This window comes from Somniosus microcephalus, chromosome 14 (assembly GCF_052327205.1).
Source record: "Somniosus microcephalus isolate GS21.2 chromosome 14, FLI_Smic_1.0, whole genome shotgun sequence".
NCBI classification, from domain to species: Eukaryota; Metazoa; Chordata; class Chondrichthyes; order Squaliformes; family Somniosidae; genus Somniosus; species Somniosus microcephalus.
The window spans coordinates 94,059,296-94,078,289 of record NC_141000.1 but is presented as its reverse complement, the minus strand read 5'-3'; the positions used below and the strand labels follow the sequence as shown (position 1 = coordinate 94,078,289).

Here is an 18,994-nt window from a genome sequence, read left to right as displayed (position 1 = left end):
CAGTGTGACCTTATGCATTCACACGATTCCCTGTTCCAGCACTGGAAAAAGAGAATAACTTTACAGATTTGACTTAATCTTCCATCTGTCAATGTTTTGACTACTCTGAGCAGAAAAACAAACATAATTTCTGTTGGAAATTATGTAAAAATACTCAAAGTTCTGTTGAACAATGTAGAATCTAACCAAGAAACAGTTTTATTGAATATAAGCTCAGTATTAGCTGTAGAACATTTTAATTTATTTCAGAAAATATATTTTTCTCTTGATAATTGATTGGCCAAAGCCCCATTGGCACTATGAATCTGAATACATTGCATACTCAGCACATCACCAGGCTTGAGTCATTATTACAATTATTCCTGAGCCCGAGTTAAAAATAACATTTAAAAACATCTCGAAGCATTTTCATTGCTCTTATTTGACTACCCATTTTAAGCAAATTGCTATAACTGGTATTACGTTTCCTCTAACAATGCTGTTATTACCCTTAATCTTAGAAATTATAGAATTTTGTTTTTACAAGATTTATATATGCAATCCAGCCATTCTTGTAAGCCACGTGTAGCGATTCAGTTCTCCAAAAATAATTCCCGACTTCAAGCTGGAAGATCCAAACTTTCAGCTGGGAATGATTACCCATTCCACTAATGTACAGATTCCATACAACAGAGATTCTTAGTGTGCTCTGATGTTAATTAGAAGGGAGGATTTTCTTTTTAAATAGTTACTGCATAAAGCACCAAACTTCATCAAAACCGACAGAAACTACCACCTGTATTCTCCATGCAAAGCATATTTCTTACTCATTCTCATTTACTGTTTATTGATTTTATCTGTTGATACTACAAGGATACAAAAGAATCTGACCATCAACGTATTGTACTAAGAACAGAACTCGTTCTGTGGCCCACTGCATGGGTGTTCCACTGGGCCACACGACCGTTAAGTTGGCTGGATTTTGTTAACTAATTACAGGAAACTGTGTGTTATCCGGAGGCTAAATGTCCGGCAAGCTCGAGCCACCGGCAAAAATCAGGAGCCGTTTTGTTAGGTTTTTTTTCTTCTCGTGGCTTTTTTTTCCAACAGTCAGGCTCTGCAAAGTCTCTGTAGCTTAGCAACAGCTTCAGAGAGACGCTTCCAAGGTACGGGCCGACTGTTTAGAAGCTGTTGCTAAGCAACAGTGTTTGTTGTCAGATACGGAGATGAAAAGCTCCGTATGCTTCAACATCAACGCTGGTGTGTCCGGCAGTTTTGAGGGAACGGCAACAGCTCGGGCCCGTCGGTGCCGGATAGCACAAAGTTTCCTGTATTGTGTTTGGGAAGTCTTATTAAATCATTGATAAATACTTGCATTTATATAGCGCCTATCATGACCTCAGGACGTCCCAAAGCACTTTACAGCCAATGAAGTACATTTGAAGTGTAGTCACCATTGTAATGTAGGAAATGCAGCAGCCAGTTAGAGTACAGCAAGCTCCCACAAATAGCAGTGTAATAAAGACCAGCTAATCTGGTTTAGTGATGTTGATTGAGGGATAAATATTGGCCAGGACACCGGAGATAACTCCTCTGCTCTTCGAAATAGTGCCATGGGATCTTTTACGTCCACCTGAGAGAGCAGACGGGGCCTCACGTCTCATCTGAAAGACAGCACCTCCGACAGTGCAGCACTCCCTTAGTACTGCACTGGAGTGTCAGCCTAGATTTTTGTGTTCAAGTCTCTGGAGTGGGACTTGAACCCACAACCTTCTGACTCAGAGGCGAGAGTGCTACCAATTGAGCCACAGCTGAGACCTAACAGAAAATGCTGATCACTAATCCAAATAACTTGAAATGATGTTGCAGGCCTTCGAAGATCTGTGAGGGTATACCTATCAAGAAAGGATGAACAATCTGGGTTGAAAAGAGACGGCTTAGGGGTGATCTAATAGAGGTTTTTTAAATTATGAAAGGTTTTGATAGAGTAGACACAGAGAGTGTTTCCACTTGTGGGGAAGAGAATAACTAGAGGCCATCAATATAAGATAGTCACCAAGAAATCAAATAGGGAATTCAGAAGAAACTTCTTTACCCAGAGAGTGGTGAGAATGTGGAACTCGCTACCACAGGGATTGGTTGAGGCGAATAGTATAGATGCATTTAAGGGGCGGCTAGACAAGCATATCAGGGAGAAGGGAATAGAGGGTTATGCTGATAGAGTTAGATGAGGAGAGACGGGAGGAGGCTCGAGTGGAGCATAAATGCTGGCATGGACTGGTTGGGATGAATGGCCTGTTTCTGTGCCGTATATCAAATTCCTTAGCTTACTTCAAGATGAGCCAGCATGTATTGAGCCATTGGCCCAGAAATTCGCGGCCAGAAGCGTGAGTACGGTGGGTGTACTCACGCATCTGGCCGTTGGAAATGCCGGCGTTCATCAGGAACAGCGCATGCGGGGAACACCGGCATTTCCAGACCCGAGGTCTATTCACAGCGCGTGCGACTGCACAGGCAGCGCTTGCGCAGTGAACTTTGTAGATTTCACTGATGGATTCAGTGAGGTTAAGTCCCTAGAACTTACACTTGAAAAAAGCAAGTGTAAAGTTGTTCATTGGCTGGGGAAGGAGATATATTTTATGGAGGAGCTTATGAAATTCAATATTTAGGTTTGGGAAAGGGAGGGAAGTTATTTTAAGAAATTTTAGGTAAGTTTTAAACTTTAATTTTTTTTTAAACGGGTTTTCAGAACGGTAGGTAGAAGGAGCAATTGTGGCTGTGTGAATGGAATGTGAGAATGAGTTATGTATGTATGTCCACATATATTCCTTTATGTATATGTATGTATGTTTTATATTCCTTTACTAATGTGTATGAATGTATATTTTTAATTATGATTTTCCAATAAGTTACTTTCTCTGAAATTCATAATTAAATAATACATTCATACACATAATTAAAGGTATATATACATAACACGCAAAGGAATATATACAGACATACATACTTTCAGAAGCTCCACAATAAGAAATATCTTCCTCCGCAGCCTCTGGAGCAACTGCACCCATGCTTTTTTCATGTGTAAGTTGTAATGACTTGACCTCACTGAAAGCATTAAGGAAAGAGGCGAATTATACTGCGCACGCGCTGCCTGTGCAGTCGCACGCGTTCTGCCTCTGAACCCCTTCGTTCAGAGGACAGGAAATGCCGGTTTTCCCCACATGCACTGTGCATGCTGAAAACCGGCATTTCATCCGGCCAGATGCGTAAGTACCCCGACCGTACTAGCGCATTTGGAAGGGAATTACTGGGCCAACATTTTACATGTCAATAATAACGGGCCAGAAATTCCAGAACGGGGCTTGCAGCGCGCGCAAGCCCCGTATTTCCACTTACCCCGCGCTCCTGCCGATCAGCTCCAGGGACGCCTGCACTTGGTGAAAGAGAAATAAGAATCCCGGGCAGCGTGTGACGTCACGCCGCCCAGGAGTGCAGCCAGCGCGAAGCCAGGAGCGTGCAGTGTAAGTGAGACACGCCCCTTGAGATCTCAGTTTCACTGGACACGCCCCCAATGTTTCTGTCAAGCTGCTAAGCATTTTTACATGCAAAGCAGCAGTTTAAATAGGTTTTTGGAAGTTTTTTGAAGATTTTGGTAACTTTTACAAACTTTTTAAAATGTTTACATTAATTTGAGTAATCTGAAGTAGTTTTAAAGATAATTAAAGCAATTGAAATACTTTTAAAAGGCCTAAAAGAATTTTTAAAAATCCATTTATTTATTTAGCAATGTCGCCGTCATACGTGTCTTCACACTGTTCCCTTTGGGGAACTGTATGAAGTGGTGGAAGGATTTATGGCTGTGATTAACGCTCATTCCGTGACCGTAACCATCTTTGAACCAGCCATTAGGGCGGTTAGTCCTATGGCGGGAGGGTTTTACGGGCTCCCACAAGCTATACAAGGAGGGGGGGCCACCCACACCCACGGACGCAAGTATCCCGCTGGATGTCCACCCAGAATTTATAGTTGGAGCTCCGACTCCACTTGCCGGGACTGTCTGGAGCGGGGTTCAAAACCCTACTCCTTCTGGCCCAGCGGCGGGGATGCTTACTGCTATGCAAAAGGCCCACTCCGCACAAAAGGTGACACCCATACGTTTCCTGCGCCTTTTCCCTCCCCGTGACTGGAGCCCTATGCTGCCATTTTAAGTAGCTAATCGGATTGGGCCTTTGTCATAGCGGTAGGATCCCCGCCGCTGGGCCAGATCAGGGTAGGGTTTCGAACCCCGCTCCAGGCAGTCCCGGCAAGTGGAGTCGGAGCTCCGGCTCCAAATTCTGGGTTGACATCCAGTGGGATATTTGCGTCCGTGGGTGTGGGTGGCCCCCCTCCTTGTATAGCTTGTGGGAGCCCGTAAAACCCTCCCGCCATAGGACTAACCGCCCTAATGGCTGGTTCAAAGATGGTTACGGTCACGGAATGAGCGTTAATCACGGCCATAAATCCTTCCACCACTTCATACAGTTCCCCAAAGGGAACAGTGTGAAGACATGTATGACGACGACATTGCTAAATAAATAAATGGAATTTAAAAAATTCTTTTAGGGCTTTTAAAAGTCTTTAAATTGCTTTAATTCTCTTTAAAACTACTTCAGAGTACTCAAAATAATGTAAACATTTTGAAAAGTTTATAAAAGTTACCAAAATCTTAAAAAAACTTCCAAAAACCTATTTAAACTGCTGCTTTGCATGTAAAAATGCCTAGCAGCTTGACAGACACATTGGGGGCGTGTCCAGTGAAACTGAGACCTCAAGGGGCGTGTCTCACTTACACTGCACGCTTCTGGCTCCGCGCTGGCTGCACTCCTGGGCGGCGTGACGTCATACACTGCCCGGGAATGTGCTTTCTATTTCTGCAAGTTCAGGCGTCCCAGAAGCTGATCGGAACGAGCGCGGGGTAAGTGCAAATACGGGGCTTGCATGCGCTGCAAGCCCCGTTCTGGAATTTCTGGCCCAATATGTATAATCAGAAAATGATAGCTCCTCAAGCTGGAAATTCATTTAGGACTTTAATGTTCAACACTTCAATTGACAATATCAACCTGCTAAATTAGGATTAAATGAAAATGTATAGTACTTACAAACCGATAATCAGACACTTCATCACCTTAGTTTGAGGATGCAAAGAGGCTTCGAGGCAATTTAGACAAGTTGAGTGAGTGAGCAAATACATGGCAGATGCAGTATAACGTGGATACATGTGAAGTTATCCACTTCGGTAGGAAAAGCAGAAAGGTAGAGTATTATTGAAATGGTGATAGATTGGGAAATGTTGATGTACAGAGGGACCTGGGTGTCCTTGTACACCAGTCACTGAAAGCAAACATACAGGTGCAGCAAGCAGTTAGGAAGGCAAATGATATGTTGACCTTCATTGCAAGAGGATTTGAATACAGGAGCAAGGATGTCTTACTACAGTTATACAAGGCCTTGGTGAGACCACACCTGGAGTACTGTGTGCAGTTTTGGTCTCCTTACCTAAGAAAGGATATATTTGCCATAGAGGGAGGGCAACGAAGGTTCACCAGATGGATTCCTGGGATGACAGAACTGTCTTATGAGGAGAGATTGGGTCGACTAGGCCTGTATTCACTAGAGTTTAGAAGAATGAGAGCAGATCTCATTGAAACGTATAAAATTCTGACAGGGCTAGACAGACTGGATGCAGGGAGGATGTTTCCCCTGGCTGGGGGGTCTAGAACGAGGGGTCACAGTCTCAGGATACGGGGTAGGACATTTAGGACTGAGATGAGGAGAAATTTCTTCACTCAGAGGGTGGTGAACCTGTGGAATTCTCTACCACAGAAGGCTGTGGAGGCCAAGTCACTGAATATATTTAAGAAGGAGATAGATAGATTTCTAGACACAAAAGGCATCAAGGGGTATGGGGAGAGAGTGGGAATATGGTATTGAGATAGAGGATCAGCCATGATCATACTGAATGGTGGAGCAGGCTCGAAGGGCCGAATGGCCTACTTCTGGTCCTATGTTTCTATGTTTAATTCTTGGCTCACTGGTAGTTGTAAAACAAAAAGCAGTGAAGAGCGCTTTTCTGAACATCTGGTTTATAAAAATTTTGGCCCATAATTTACTGTCAAAAGAACGGCGATGCTAACAGTGCTCACCATCATTTATGTGCAAATGCTACAGCTGCCTCAGGTGAGGGCAGACGCGGAACTCCAAAAGTTGCTGTCCGAAATGCACGCTCCGCCATTGGCTTCGTGAAAACAGCATCTCGCTGTTTGGGTCATCATTGAAATGCATTGAACGGTGTGAAGTTAATGTACGTGAACGGTAGATACGATCTAAGCTCGCCACAGAACATTAGAGCTGGTCTGAAGTGATGCATGGAGCCTGTTTCGGAGCCATTTAAGGTCTGCACATATTTAATTAAGTCTGGATTAGCTGTCAGAGATTCTTTTAATGATGTGCTAAGCAATGTTCCCATTAAGCCGCGCAGCTCTTGCGACCGCCCGCGCATCCAGCTTGACGGCTTTTCAATGCAAAAAAAACCGTGCATGCGTGGTATTTTGAATGGGCCGTGCAGACTCTTAAAGGGGCCGTGCATCCCCAAAAATAAGAGGGAACATTGGTGCTTAGTGTTAATTAGTGTCAATGAACCTGAAAAATAACCATTACAAGTGTGGAGAGTCATTCCTTCAGGTTTTAATTGTTGTTGGATATTTTAAAAATGTAAAATTTAAAATTTAAACTTTTTTTAACTTTTTCTTTCTCTCTATTTCTCTTTCAGTACCAATTTGACAATGAATTCACCCCTCTAATTTAAACTTCCATCTCAGTCCTTGCACTGTTAATTTCACAATCCTACATGCTGATTGGTTAAGGAAATACAACTCGCACTTCCAGCAACTTGTGGTGCAAAATATTGTTGAAATTTGATGGGCAAGGGCGCCATTCATTGTCCTGCTGCAGCAAATTATGGGCCATTCTTCATCTCCTCAAACCTAATCTTTTCTGTTATTGCATCTATAACACGTGAAGCATGTTGTAAAATTATCCTGCTTGTAAAACATTTTCCCAGGAAAGAGTATTCTCATAACAAGGCCTCACGGTAGGATGAGTTATCCTATGGTAAATTCCGTACATTTAGCATTCGTTTCATGTCAGTGTTCTCTTGAATATACTTTTTTTATTCATTTGCAGGATGTGGGCATTGCTGGCTTGGCCAACATTTATTGCCCATCCCTAATTGTCCTCGAGAAGGTGGTGGTGAGCCACCTTCTTGAACCGCTGCAGTCCATGTGGTGAAGGTACTCCCACAGTGCTGTTAGGGAGGGAGTTCCAGGATTTTGACCCAAGGACGAAGGAACGGCGATATATTTCTAAGTAAGGATGGTGTGTGACTTGGAGGAGAACTTGCAGGTGATGGTGTTCCCGTGCGCCTGCTGCCCTTGTCCTTCTAGGTGGCAGAGGTCGTGGGTTTGGGAGGTGCTGCTGAAGAAGCCTTGGTAAGTTGCTGCAGTGCATCTTGTAGATGGTACACACTGCAGCCACGGTGCGGCGGTGGTGGAGCGAGTAAATGTTTAAGGTGGTGGATCGGGTGCCAATCAAGCGGGCTGCTTTGTCCTGGATGATGTCGAGCTTTTTGAGTGTTGTTGGAGCTGCACTCATCCAGGCAAGTGCATCACACTCCTGACTTGTGCCCTGTAGGTGGTGGAAAGGCTTTGGGGAATCAGGAGGTGAGTAACTTGCTGCAGAATACACAGCCTCTGACCTGCTCTTATAGCCACAGTATTTATGTGGCTGGTCCAGTTAAGTTTCTGGTCAATGGTGATGGTGGGGGATTCGACGATGGTAATGCCATTGAATGTCAAGGGGAGGTGGTTAGACTTTCTCTTGTTGGCACCTCATTTTTAGGTACACCTGGTACTGCTCCTGACATGATGGTAATGATAGAGTGAGGGATATGCCGGGCCATGAGGTTACAGATTGTGCTGGGATAAAATTCTGCTGCTGCTGATGGCCCACAGCGCCTCGTGGATGCCCAGTTTTGAGCTGCTGGATCTGTTCTGAATCTATCCCATTTAGCACGGTGGTAGTGCCACACAACACGATGGAGGGTGTTCTCCGTGTGAAGACGGGACTTCATTACCACAAGGACTGTGCGGTGGTCACTCCTACCAATACTGTCATGGACAGATGTATCTGTGACAGGTAGATTGGTGAGGACGACATCAAATAGGTTTTTTCCCTCGTGTTGGTTCTCTCACCACATGCTGCAGGCCCAGTCTGGCAGCTATGTCCTTCAGGACTCGACCAGCTCGGTCAGTAGTGATGCTACCGAGCCACTCTTGGCGATGGACATTGAAGTCCCCCACCCAGAGTATCTTCTGTGCCCTTACTACCCTCAGTGCTTCTTCCAAGTGGTGTTCAACATGGAGGAATACTGATTACCATCTACTGCCCTCCCTCAGCTGATGAATCAACAGGAGGATTCCTTGCCCATGTTTGACCTGAAGCCATGAGACTTCATGGGGTCTGGAGTCAATGTTGAGGACTCCCAGGACCACTCGCTCCCGACTGTATACCACTGTGCCGCCACCCCTGGTGGATCTGTCCTGCTGGTGGGAAAGGACATACCCACGGATGGTAATAGAGGACATTGGCTGAAAGGTATGATTCTGCGAGTCTGACTATGTCAGGCTGTTGTTTGACTAGTCTGTGGGACAGCTCTCCCAATTTTGGCACAAGTCCCCAGATGTTAGTGAGGAGGACTTTGCAGGGTTGACTGGGCTGGATGTGCTGTTGTCGTGTCTGAATCTGGTGCCTAAGTCGATGCCGGGTGGTTCATCCAGTTTTATTCTTATTATAGCTTTTCGTGGCGGTTTTGATACAACTGAGTGGCTTGCTTGCCCACTTCACATTCAGGAAAAACACAGCAAACAGAGGAAAAACTGGCATTAAAAATAAAATCACCAAGGGGTATTTCCTTCCAGAGAATAATTTGATTATCAAAATAAGTGAAGAATCTGAATCAAAGTTCAAAAGTCAACATTGTTAAACAACGCCTTTCATGCAGATTTGTGTTTTACATCATCTAAAATACAAAGGAAACAGAAATCATTTGTCACTTTATTTATGAGTTTCCCACCAAGTAACTTTATCCTCATCAATCAAGTAGCAAATCCAGAATGATGCCAAAAGAAAGGGAAATGGGTGGGTTTAATGGGAGAGGTGATGAGCACACATTTCTTTCGTAAAATGTCATTGTACTGCAACACGTATGGTTTTAATTTTCCATGCTTTAAGTAGAAACATATGGCTTAGCGCTCTTACCAACATCAACCTCGATTGGATCCCCATTGTCAGGCAGTGAGATGTTCTGCTTGGAGTATCGACCACCGTACCCAAGAACGTAGCCTTGAAGCTTGATGGCAGGGCTGGAGCTAAGGTACTGCAATACAATACTGTCATCCTTTGCAGTAATCCGCACTTTTAAACTTTGTCTTTTAACTGGGGATAAATCACAAAGAAACAAAATAAGGAAATTTTCGAATCTTGAAAAATACATAACTAACCCCCTGAGTCAGGAAAAGAGAGATAAATGTAGGCAAGAGCACCCACACACCTTAAGGAATAAATAAACCAGCTAGAGATTATTGCACACATCTACTTATCCAGGAGAAATATTTAAGCTATTGTTGCCTGAAGCCTGCAACAATCGACATAGATAACGTAGTCCTCCAGTGCTCTGAAGACTGCAGTAGCCTTTAAATAAGTTCTGGTTAAGTTATAAAAGTCCAGGCGGACTCTTTAAACCTAGTAGACAATGTGCTGGAATCATCTATATATATAAATCGGTACTTCTGTCATTCTGTCTGTCTATCTGTCTATCTATCTGTCTGTCATCGCGTGTGCTTATGGGTATGCACTCGAAAGTTACAGGGCGTACCTACGCGCGCGTTACTTCCAAAGAAAGCTTACGCTTCCGAGACGGTTTTAAGCGTATTTACGTTTCGGCCGGGCTAAAATTGCGCCCGCGGTATCCCAAAAACCTTCAACATTCCGCTCATTAGCATCTCATTATCCGCTCATTAGCGACAGAGTGACCTCGAGCTCGACCAATCGTACGCCAGGTTGCTGGCGTGTGCCGCCGGGCCAATCGGTGCGTGTGTGGCCGGGCTTTATCGTTCTGAACCGAGGTGAGTCGCCGCCATCTTGATTCCAAACTTTTCCTTTCTTTTTCCCGCTTTCTGCGTCTTAAAAAAAAACGTTGCTTTTAAAACACATAGGCCTAGAAATTGAGTAGCCTTAGCGCCGCATGTGAGGCGCTAGAGGGCCTAGCGCCGGAGTTATGGCCAGTTGGGAAATTGAGTGGGGCCCTTCCGTCGGCGTTAAGCCGGTAGCGCTGCGCCGGCACCGATGACGTCATCGGTATGCGCAGCGTCCCGGTTGCCATGCCGACGGGCCCCAGCGCCGAAATTCAGTTGCGGCCGCCTCGCCCGTGGCAGCCGCAACTAAGACTCTGGCAACCGAGTCTTCCCCGAGTTAGCGCCGGCGCATTAAGGTCGCGCGGCGGCCGGCCGCTTTCCCGTCGGCTGCCTGCCCGCACCTCCCTCCCCGGACTCCTCCACCCCCCCCCCCGCGGAACAGATGCGTCTGGCCTGCAAGCCCGGCACTTGTCCGAGGTGCCGGGCTCATTTTTTCAATATTTGAACGGACAGCGGGCGGGTGCAGGCAGCTCCTCCTTAACTGAAGGAGGAGGCCTGCACTTCCCCAGCCTGCCGCACCGCATCGGGTGCCGCAGCGCCGGATTAGCGCCGCAATTCGGCACTCAGCGCCCATTGGGAGGCGCTCACGCCCGCCAGTAGCGCCGGCAGCCGTCTGGGCGCGGCGCTACTGAATTTTTGGCGTGCGCAAGGGAATTAGCGCCGGCACTAAATTTCCGGCGCTAAAGCCCTGGCGCGGCGTCAACTCAATTTCTAGGCCATATTGTTTTAAAAAAAAATGATTTAGAAAGTAATTAACTTATCTAATCTCATTAATTTTCCTACCTTTCCCCGTTTTTCCAGGTAGGCCTAGAAGCCTCGGCGTCTCCTCCGCACCCACGCCCGAGCTAGGCACCTCCCGGCCCCACTCGAAGGCTGGAGGGCCGAGCCTCAGCCCAGCGCCGCTAGGGTGCGCGCGCAGCAGGAGCTGAGACGCGCTGTCTCTCTCTGGCTGGCTGGGGGGCGGGGCTTGCTGAGCGTCCAGCGTTACCCTGGCAACCGGGCCCACGTCTCCCACAGCCGCAATCGGCGGTCTTCACCTCGGGGGGGGGCGGGGGGGCCGCGACCCTCGGGCGGGGGGTGGGGGGCCGCGCGCGCAGCAGGAGCAGCTGAGACGCGGCGTCTCTCTCTCTGGCTTGGTCAGCGTCACGGTTACCCTGGCAACCGGGCCCGCCGGCCGAGAGAGACGCCGCGTCTCAGCTCCTGCTGCGCGCGCAATCGGCGGTCTTCACCTCGGGGGGGGGCGCCCCCCGCCCTCCCTCTTTCCCCCCCGCCCTCCCCCCCTGCCCTCCCTTCCTCCCCCCCTCCCTTCCTCACCCCCCCCGCCCTCCCTTCCCCGCCCTCCCCCTCCCCCTCCCTCCCCCTGCGCTCCCTTCCCTCCCCTCCCCCCTCCCTTCCCCGCCCTCCCCCTCCCCCCGCCCTCCCTTCCCCGCCCTCCCCCTCCCTCCCTCCCTCCCCCTCCCCTCCCTCCCTCCCCCTCCCTCCCCTCCCTTCCCTCCCCCCCTCTCTCCCCCCCTCTCTTCCCCCCAGTCGCTCTCTCTCTTCCCCCCAGTCGCTCTCTCTCTTCCCCCCGTCGCTCTCTCTCTCTTCCCCCCAGTCGCTCTCTCTCTTCCCCCCAGTCGCTCTCTCTCTTCCCCCCAGTCGCTCTCTCTTCCCCCCCAGTCGCTCTCTCTCTCTCTTCCAACAACAACATTCCCTCGAAAAAGCCTCGGCACCGCCGGGCACTCTAGCTAGTACTTCATATGCTGTCAAACTCAAGCAGTGCGAGACTGCCTTCTCGTGGGACCTTGCATCGCTCCCCTCTGGAGTCAAGTTGAGATCCAAGTCTAGAATTTATACTACAAGCTTTGCATCACTGTGAAACTTGTCGGGGCCGGAGCTCCTGGCCATCTGGCTGTTGTCCTCACGTACCTGGCCGCTGAGATCTTGGAGCTGGCGGGCAAGGCGGCCCACGACAATACAGGGGTTAAATGCGGGTTAGTAACCCTGCGCACAAATTGTGAAGTCCGAGGAGCCCAGAATATTGAGCCTCTGACCTCAATAGACTGAAGATGGCGCTGCAATAGGAGGTCGCACACTTAAGTGGTCGGGTCGGATCACAGGGGTCAGGGAGACATCGGGGGTTGTGGAGGGAGACATCGGGGGCAATCCAAAGTTGCAGTAGGGACCTGAAGCAGGTGTTCGGGCCCTAATAGCCTAACACCTGCTTCAGGCGTGAGTGAAGCACGCCTCTTGTTTCTCCTTGGCCAATATGTTGCAATTCCAGTCGGGAGTGTGCGCAAGCTTGCGGCCTGCCATTTTGGGGCCTCAGGAGGCCGGGGGAAAAAATGGGCCAATTCAACCTCCAAGGAGTCCAGGATCATCCTCCACCACCTGGAGCTCGCCATCCACACCGACAAAGAGCTGAACAAGTTATTGAGAGGGGTCACTATAGCTCAGGGTGGGGCCCTTCCCAACATTCAGCTGTGCTGATATCAAAGAAACCTGGGCGCCTGAGCAGGAAGTATGCCTAAAGACAAAACTCACCCTCGTGAAAAATACCACTGTTGGAGAATGGAACACTTTTTCCATTATGTCACCCAATGCCAGTGTCAAGCACTTCAAAGTCAGGTATAGTATGGCTCGACCTGAGGAGGGAGCTCACTGCCACACCTCTCACACTAGCTGTCCTTAAGAAAATAAGAAAGCATGGAACAAGAAAAGGTCATTCCTTTCTTGCACTGACCATGTATAGTTTGCCCTATCACTAATTTTACTCAACGATTTTAATCACTTGAGGGAAGGTGCAGTAAAGATCTTCCTTTACTCCCAAAGTAACTGAGCAAAACTCTAGAATGATATCTAATCTTACAACCTACATTATTCACCTTTGATGGGTTACTTTCCATGACATGACATTATTATTCAAGATGCTCAGTTCAATCTCACTCTGATCTTGAGAAATTCATTAACTGTGCTTCCAAGTTCCACCCATCTTTCATAGGAACAGGAGTAGGTGCTTTCGCTTCTCAAGCCTATTCCGCCATTCAATTAGATCATGGTTGATCTGTGACTTAACTCCATATACCCGTCTTTGCTCCATATCCCTTAATACTGCCTTCATGTGGTCCATCATTGACTCTTCCCTTCCCATCCTGGTCTTTTTTCATTCCATATGTGAGAATGGGCTCTTCAAAGACTATGGATTATGCTTCTTCAAACTCTCTGTAAAGATTCCATTCTGATTCTCCATCTCCATCGCATTAGCTTTGATGACTCTACCTTCCACAGCAGAGCTACTGATTTTCCCCAATAGTGGTGATCAGAACCCTTGAATGTGCCTGCCCCAATTCCGTGTCTCTGCCCACACCCTTTTCTTTCACAATAATAGGGTCCCACTTGTCCTCAACTTCCACCCCACTAGCCTTTGCATTTGTCAGATCATTTTCCACTATTTCATTAGCTACAACATAGGAAAGTACAGAACCTGAAAAGGCTATGTAGTCCTCCTGGCCAGTTCCAAAAAGTAATACCTGTCAATCACTCACTCCCTAAAATACCCAAGCAATTCTCCCTAAAAAAATTCCACCCTATCCATCTCTAATGCATCCCTGGGCAGTTCATTCCATATGATTCCACCAACCAGCACATCTTTCCCTCCATCTCCACTTTCCAGAGGGACCATTCGTCCACCGTATCTTATCCACTCTTCCACCAACTCCACTTCAAGCTGCTTTACCGTACAACCGCAGTAGATGCAACACTTTTTCATTGACCTACTCTTACATCATTGTCCAGGACTCCTTCCATGCAAGACTGCAATTTACATATAGGTCCTGTAATCTAGTATATTGCCTTTGCTGCTCATGCTACAGTCTCCTCTACACTGTGGAGACCAAAACCAAACATAGATTAGGAAACAGCTTTGCTGAACACCTGCATTCTGGTCAGCAATCTGAGCTCACTCTGGCTCTCTACTTTAACTCCCCCTTCCATTTCCACTCAGACCACTCTGTCTTTTGTTCCGACACTGTTCCAATCTGGCCCAGTGCGAGCTTCAGAAACAGTGTCTCATCTTTCTTCTGGACAGTCTGCAGCCCTCTGGTCCAAACTCTGACTTTAGTACCTTCAATCTTTAGCTATATCACCAATTTTCTTTACAGCAGGAAGTGTTGGGGATGTGGAGTGGGTCTGCCAGCCTCTGAGAGGTAGAGGAGGGGCAGGTTGACATTTCTGGTGTAGAACCTTCATCAGAACATGGTTTTAGTGGGGGAGGGTGGGTGGTAGGTCAGTGCCCAGACTAATAATCATTTTTTTTCTCTTTTTGGGACTGGCAGGTCTACTCCAATATGTTTCTATTTTCATAGATAGACCATTATAGAGCTCCTGCTTATGGAGTTTATTCCCTTTTTCTTTTTCAAATGTACCCATTATTTGCCTTTTGCTATGTGTGGGCTTGCATTTAATGCCTCTCCATTGCTTCACTGAAATTATTTTTTATGTCATCCAATAGTTTTCTATTAAGCAGTATTCAGGTCATCCATTCAGCCCAACAGGTCTATGCCGGTGTTTATACTTCACACGAGCCTCCTCTCACCTTACTTTATCTCATCCTATCAACATATCCTTCTATTCCTTTCTCCCTCATGTAGTTATTTATCTTCCCCTTAAATGCATCTATGTTTAATTCTGAAAAAATGATTTACTTTTTTTCCTCAGAATAAAATCTTTTAAGATTTTTTCCATCTTATAGTCCCACGATTGTCAAATTAAGAGTGTTATGGAAAGTAATTTTTTCTCTCCTATAAACTCCATACTTGCAGCTGTCCCAAGAGTTTTACAGTGCTTCAGAAAATGATGAATGTTATTCACATAAAAATGTGTTAAGAAAACAAAGTAGCTAAAGAGTTATAACATTTTAAAACCTTGTTGTCTCTGGAATATTTACTTAATTCAACAACTGAAGTTCCCGTAAGGGATGTAATTTGCCATTGACATCAGTGCTGAGGTATGTGCAATCATCCTGTACAACAGATTTTGGTTTCCAAAGCCTTCCTAATTGACTCAAGTTATTCTCAACCTCTCTAAAAAAAACTATTTAGCAATACTATTTTATTGGTAAGAGGGAAAATAAAATAAATATTTTTCCTAATATAGTTCAGTTCTAACGACTAAACCATAACTCATTGACATTCATTTGTTTTACTAACAATGGCAACAATTATGGCATCATGCATAGTCAATGGCTGGTGTGGTAAACCACTGTTAACCTTGTGGTGAAATATTCCATTCACCACTGCCTGTGACTGAGATCGGTTTCAGTGTCATTTCCCTTCCCCCAGACCTCATTGTATTGTGTACTGGAATGTGCTGTATTGTATACTGGAATGTGCTGGAATGTGCTGTGTGTAGGGCTCTGCCCATACCTGGCCCCGTTTGTAAGCTAGCTTCAGTCTGGCCTCAGTCTCCAGAAGGAAGACATCTCTCTCTCTTACGTGTTACTTTCTAAGTTAATAAAAGCCTTGTTTTTGTTCTGCTAACTTCGAGTCTCGGAATTATTGAGGCACATCAATTTTATTAACTTATTTTTCAACACTATGGATCAACTCCTGAAACCCGAACGTTTGGATTTGGATCAACATGCTCCGGACGCATCAGCACGCTTCGGACACTGGTTTGAGTGTATGGAATTCTTCCTGGACAATTCCGCAGCCGTCAAAGACGCTACGGATGCTGCGAGGATGAGACTCGGAATTCTGCGGAATTGGGTAAGCCACCGGGTTTACCCCCTCATCCAAGACGCCGAGACGTACCTGGCCGCCTGCGACATCTTAAAGGTGCATTACCAGCAGCCTACGAATGAGGTGTATGCTAGGCACCTGCTCGCTACCCGCGCACAGCGACCTGGGGAATCGGTGGAGGAGTTCCTAAGCACCCTGAAAATGCTTGGCAAAGACTGCAAGTGCCGAGATGTAAAAGCCGCAGTGTACACTGACGAGCTTGTTCGCGATGCCTTCATCACAGGCCTCAGCTCCACTTACATCCGGCAAAGACTGCTGGAAAAAACAGGGTTGGACCTGAAACAGGCTGCGGACACCGCGCGATCCCTGGATGTGGCCCAGAGAAACTCGGACGCCTACTCTTCAGCCCGCGCCGTCCACGCCGCCACGTGTGCACCGAGGGCGCCGCCATCTTGGAAGGCATCTTCCCTGCCCGACAGCCCGACACCGGCTGGGCCCCGCTCTCCACCCAGAAGCCCTACGACAGCCGCGATGCGTCAGGGACCCAACTGCTACTTCTGCGGGCAGCCAAAGCACACCAGAAACCTGTGCCCGGCGAAAGGCACCACCTGCTTTAAGTGCGGTAAGAAGGGGCACTTCGGGAAGGTGTGCAGAGGGAACCCCGCCGGAAAACCAACCGCCGGAAAACCCGCCACCGCCGCGTGTGCGCCGTGGGAGCGGCCATCTTGGACGCCATCTTGCCCGACCTCGTGGGGTCCGCCATCTTGTGAGCAGACAGCGTGGACGCCATCTTGTATCGATCAGGGCCCTACAGTGGCATCGGTCACAGTGGACCAGACCAGGCCGCACCCGCTATCCAGATCAATGGTGGACATCGAGGTAAACGGGTGCCGGGTTAAATGCTTAATTGACAGTGGAAGCACGGAGAGCTTTATCCACCCAGAACTGGCACAACAAATCTCCCTAAAGGTGGTCCCTACTCAGGGTACCATCTCTATGGCTGATAAAACCCAGACATCGACCATTCTGGGTTACTGCACGGTACAATTGTGCGTTAACGGAACTGTATATGATAATTTTAAAGTATTAATCATGAAGAACCTATGTGCGAGCGTGATCTTGGGCCTGGATTTCCAGTGCAACCACCAAAGCATCACGCTCAAGTACGGTGGGTCCCAGCCGCCCCTCACAGTGTGCGGTCTGGCTACCCTGAAGGTAAAGCCACCTTCGCTATTCGCGAACCTTACCCCTAACTGCCGGCCAATAGCGACCAAAAGCAGGAGGTACAGCTGGGAGGACAGGCGGTTTATCGCGACCGAGGTAGACAGGCTACTGAAAGAGCGCATTATTGAACGCAGCAACAGCCCGAGGCGCGCCCAAGTGGTAGTGGTAAGGGGTAGCGAGAAGAAACGGATGGTGATCGACTATAGTCAAACGATCAACAGGTACACCCTACTAGACGCCTACCCGCTACCCCGCATATCAGAAATGGTGAACCAAATCGCCCAATACCGGGTGTTCTCCACCATCGACCTCAAGTCAGCGTACCACCAGCTCCCTATCAGACCAGAGGACCGCCCGTACACCGCCTTCGAGGCGAACGGACGCCTCTACCAATTCCTCAGAGTCCCCTTTGGGGTGACGAATGGGGTCTCGGTCTTCCAGAGGGAGATGGACCGCATGGTCGATGACCACCACTTGCAGGCAACCTTCCCCTACCTCGACAACGTCACCATCTGCGGTCACAACCAGCAGGATCACGACTCGAACCTCGAGAGGTTCCTGAAAACCGCACAAAAACTCAACCTCACCTACAACGAGGACAAGTGCGTTTACAACACCATGCGCCTCTGCATACTACGCAGCGTGGTGGAGAATGGGGAAATCGGGCCAGACCCCGACCGATTGCGCCCCCTACGGGAGCTGCCCCTGCCCAACACTCCCAAAGCCCTGAAAAGGTGCCTGGGGTTATTTTCTTATTATTCCCAATGGGTCCCCAACTACTCCGACAAAGCCCGCCCCCTCTTGAAAGCATCCTCTTTCCCGCTCTCTGCTGAGGCCCACGCCGCCTTCAAAAGCATTAAGCAGGATATTGAGCGGGCCACGCTACAGGCAGTGGACGAGAACACTCCATTTCAAGTGGAAAGTGATGTGTCTGACTTCGCCTTGGCGGCCACCCTCAACCAGGCGGGGCGGCCCGTAGCTTCCTTCTCGAGGACCCTCCAAGGGCCCGAGATCAGACACTCCTCCGTGGAAAAGGAGGCCCAAGCCATCGTGGAGGCAGTGCGCCACTGGCGCCACTACCTAGCCGGCAAACGCTTCACCCTACTTACCGACCAGCGGTCGGTAGCGTTTATGTTCAATAATAAACAGAGGGGGAAGATTAAAAATGATAAGATTCTTAGGTGGCGGATCGAGCTCTCCACCTTCGAGTACGACATCATTTACCGGCCAGGGACCCTTAACGAATCCCCTGATGCCCTCTCACGAGGGATGTGTGCCAGCGCCACCGGGGATCGGCTACAGACCCTCCACAACGACCTCTGCCACCCAGGGGTCACGCGGCTGTTCCACTTCATAAAGTCCCGTAACTTACCCTACTCGATTGAGGAAGTTCGGTCCCTGACCAGGAACTGCCGCACTTGCGCTGAGTGCAAGCCTCGGTTCTACCGCCCAGATAGAGCCCACTTAATCAAAGCTACACGGCCCTTTGAGCGGCTCAGCTTAGATTTCAAGGGCCCCCTCCCATCCGTCGACCGCAATGTTTACTTCCTGAACATTGTGGACGAATACTCCCGGTTTCCATTCGCCTTCCCCTGCCCAGACATGACCAGCGCCACGGTCATTAAATGCCTCAACAGCCTGTTCTGCCTGTTCGGTATGCCGAGCTACATCCATATGGATAGGGGGGAGTCCTTCATGAGTGAAGAGCTACGCCAGTACATGCTGTCCAAGGGGATCGCCACGAGCCGTACCACCAGCTACAACCCCCGGGGTAACGGCCAAGTG

The 18,994-nt window shown here is 48.2% G+C and overlaps 1 protein-coding gene across 16 annotated transcripts in view; it reads right to left on the bottom strand.

The window, feature by feature from the left end:
- abi3bpa (ABI family, member 3 (NESH) binding protein a) overlaps nt 1-18,994 on the bottom strand; it is a 365,809-nt gene that overhangs the window by 310,705 nt on the left and 36,110 nt on the right. For all 16 annotated transcript variants that reach the window (XM_086006969.1, XM_086006965.1, XM_086006953.1 and 13 more), the window contains exon 2: nt 9,334-9,510. In XM_086006969.1, coding sequence (XP_085863095.1) covers nt 9,334-9,510 — 177 coding nt within the window. The remainder of the gene's footprint in view (nt 1-9,333; nt 9,511-18,994) is intronic.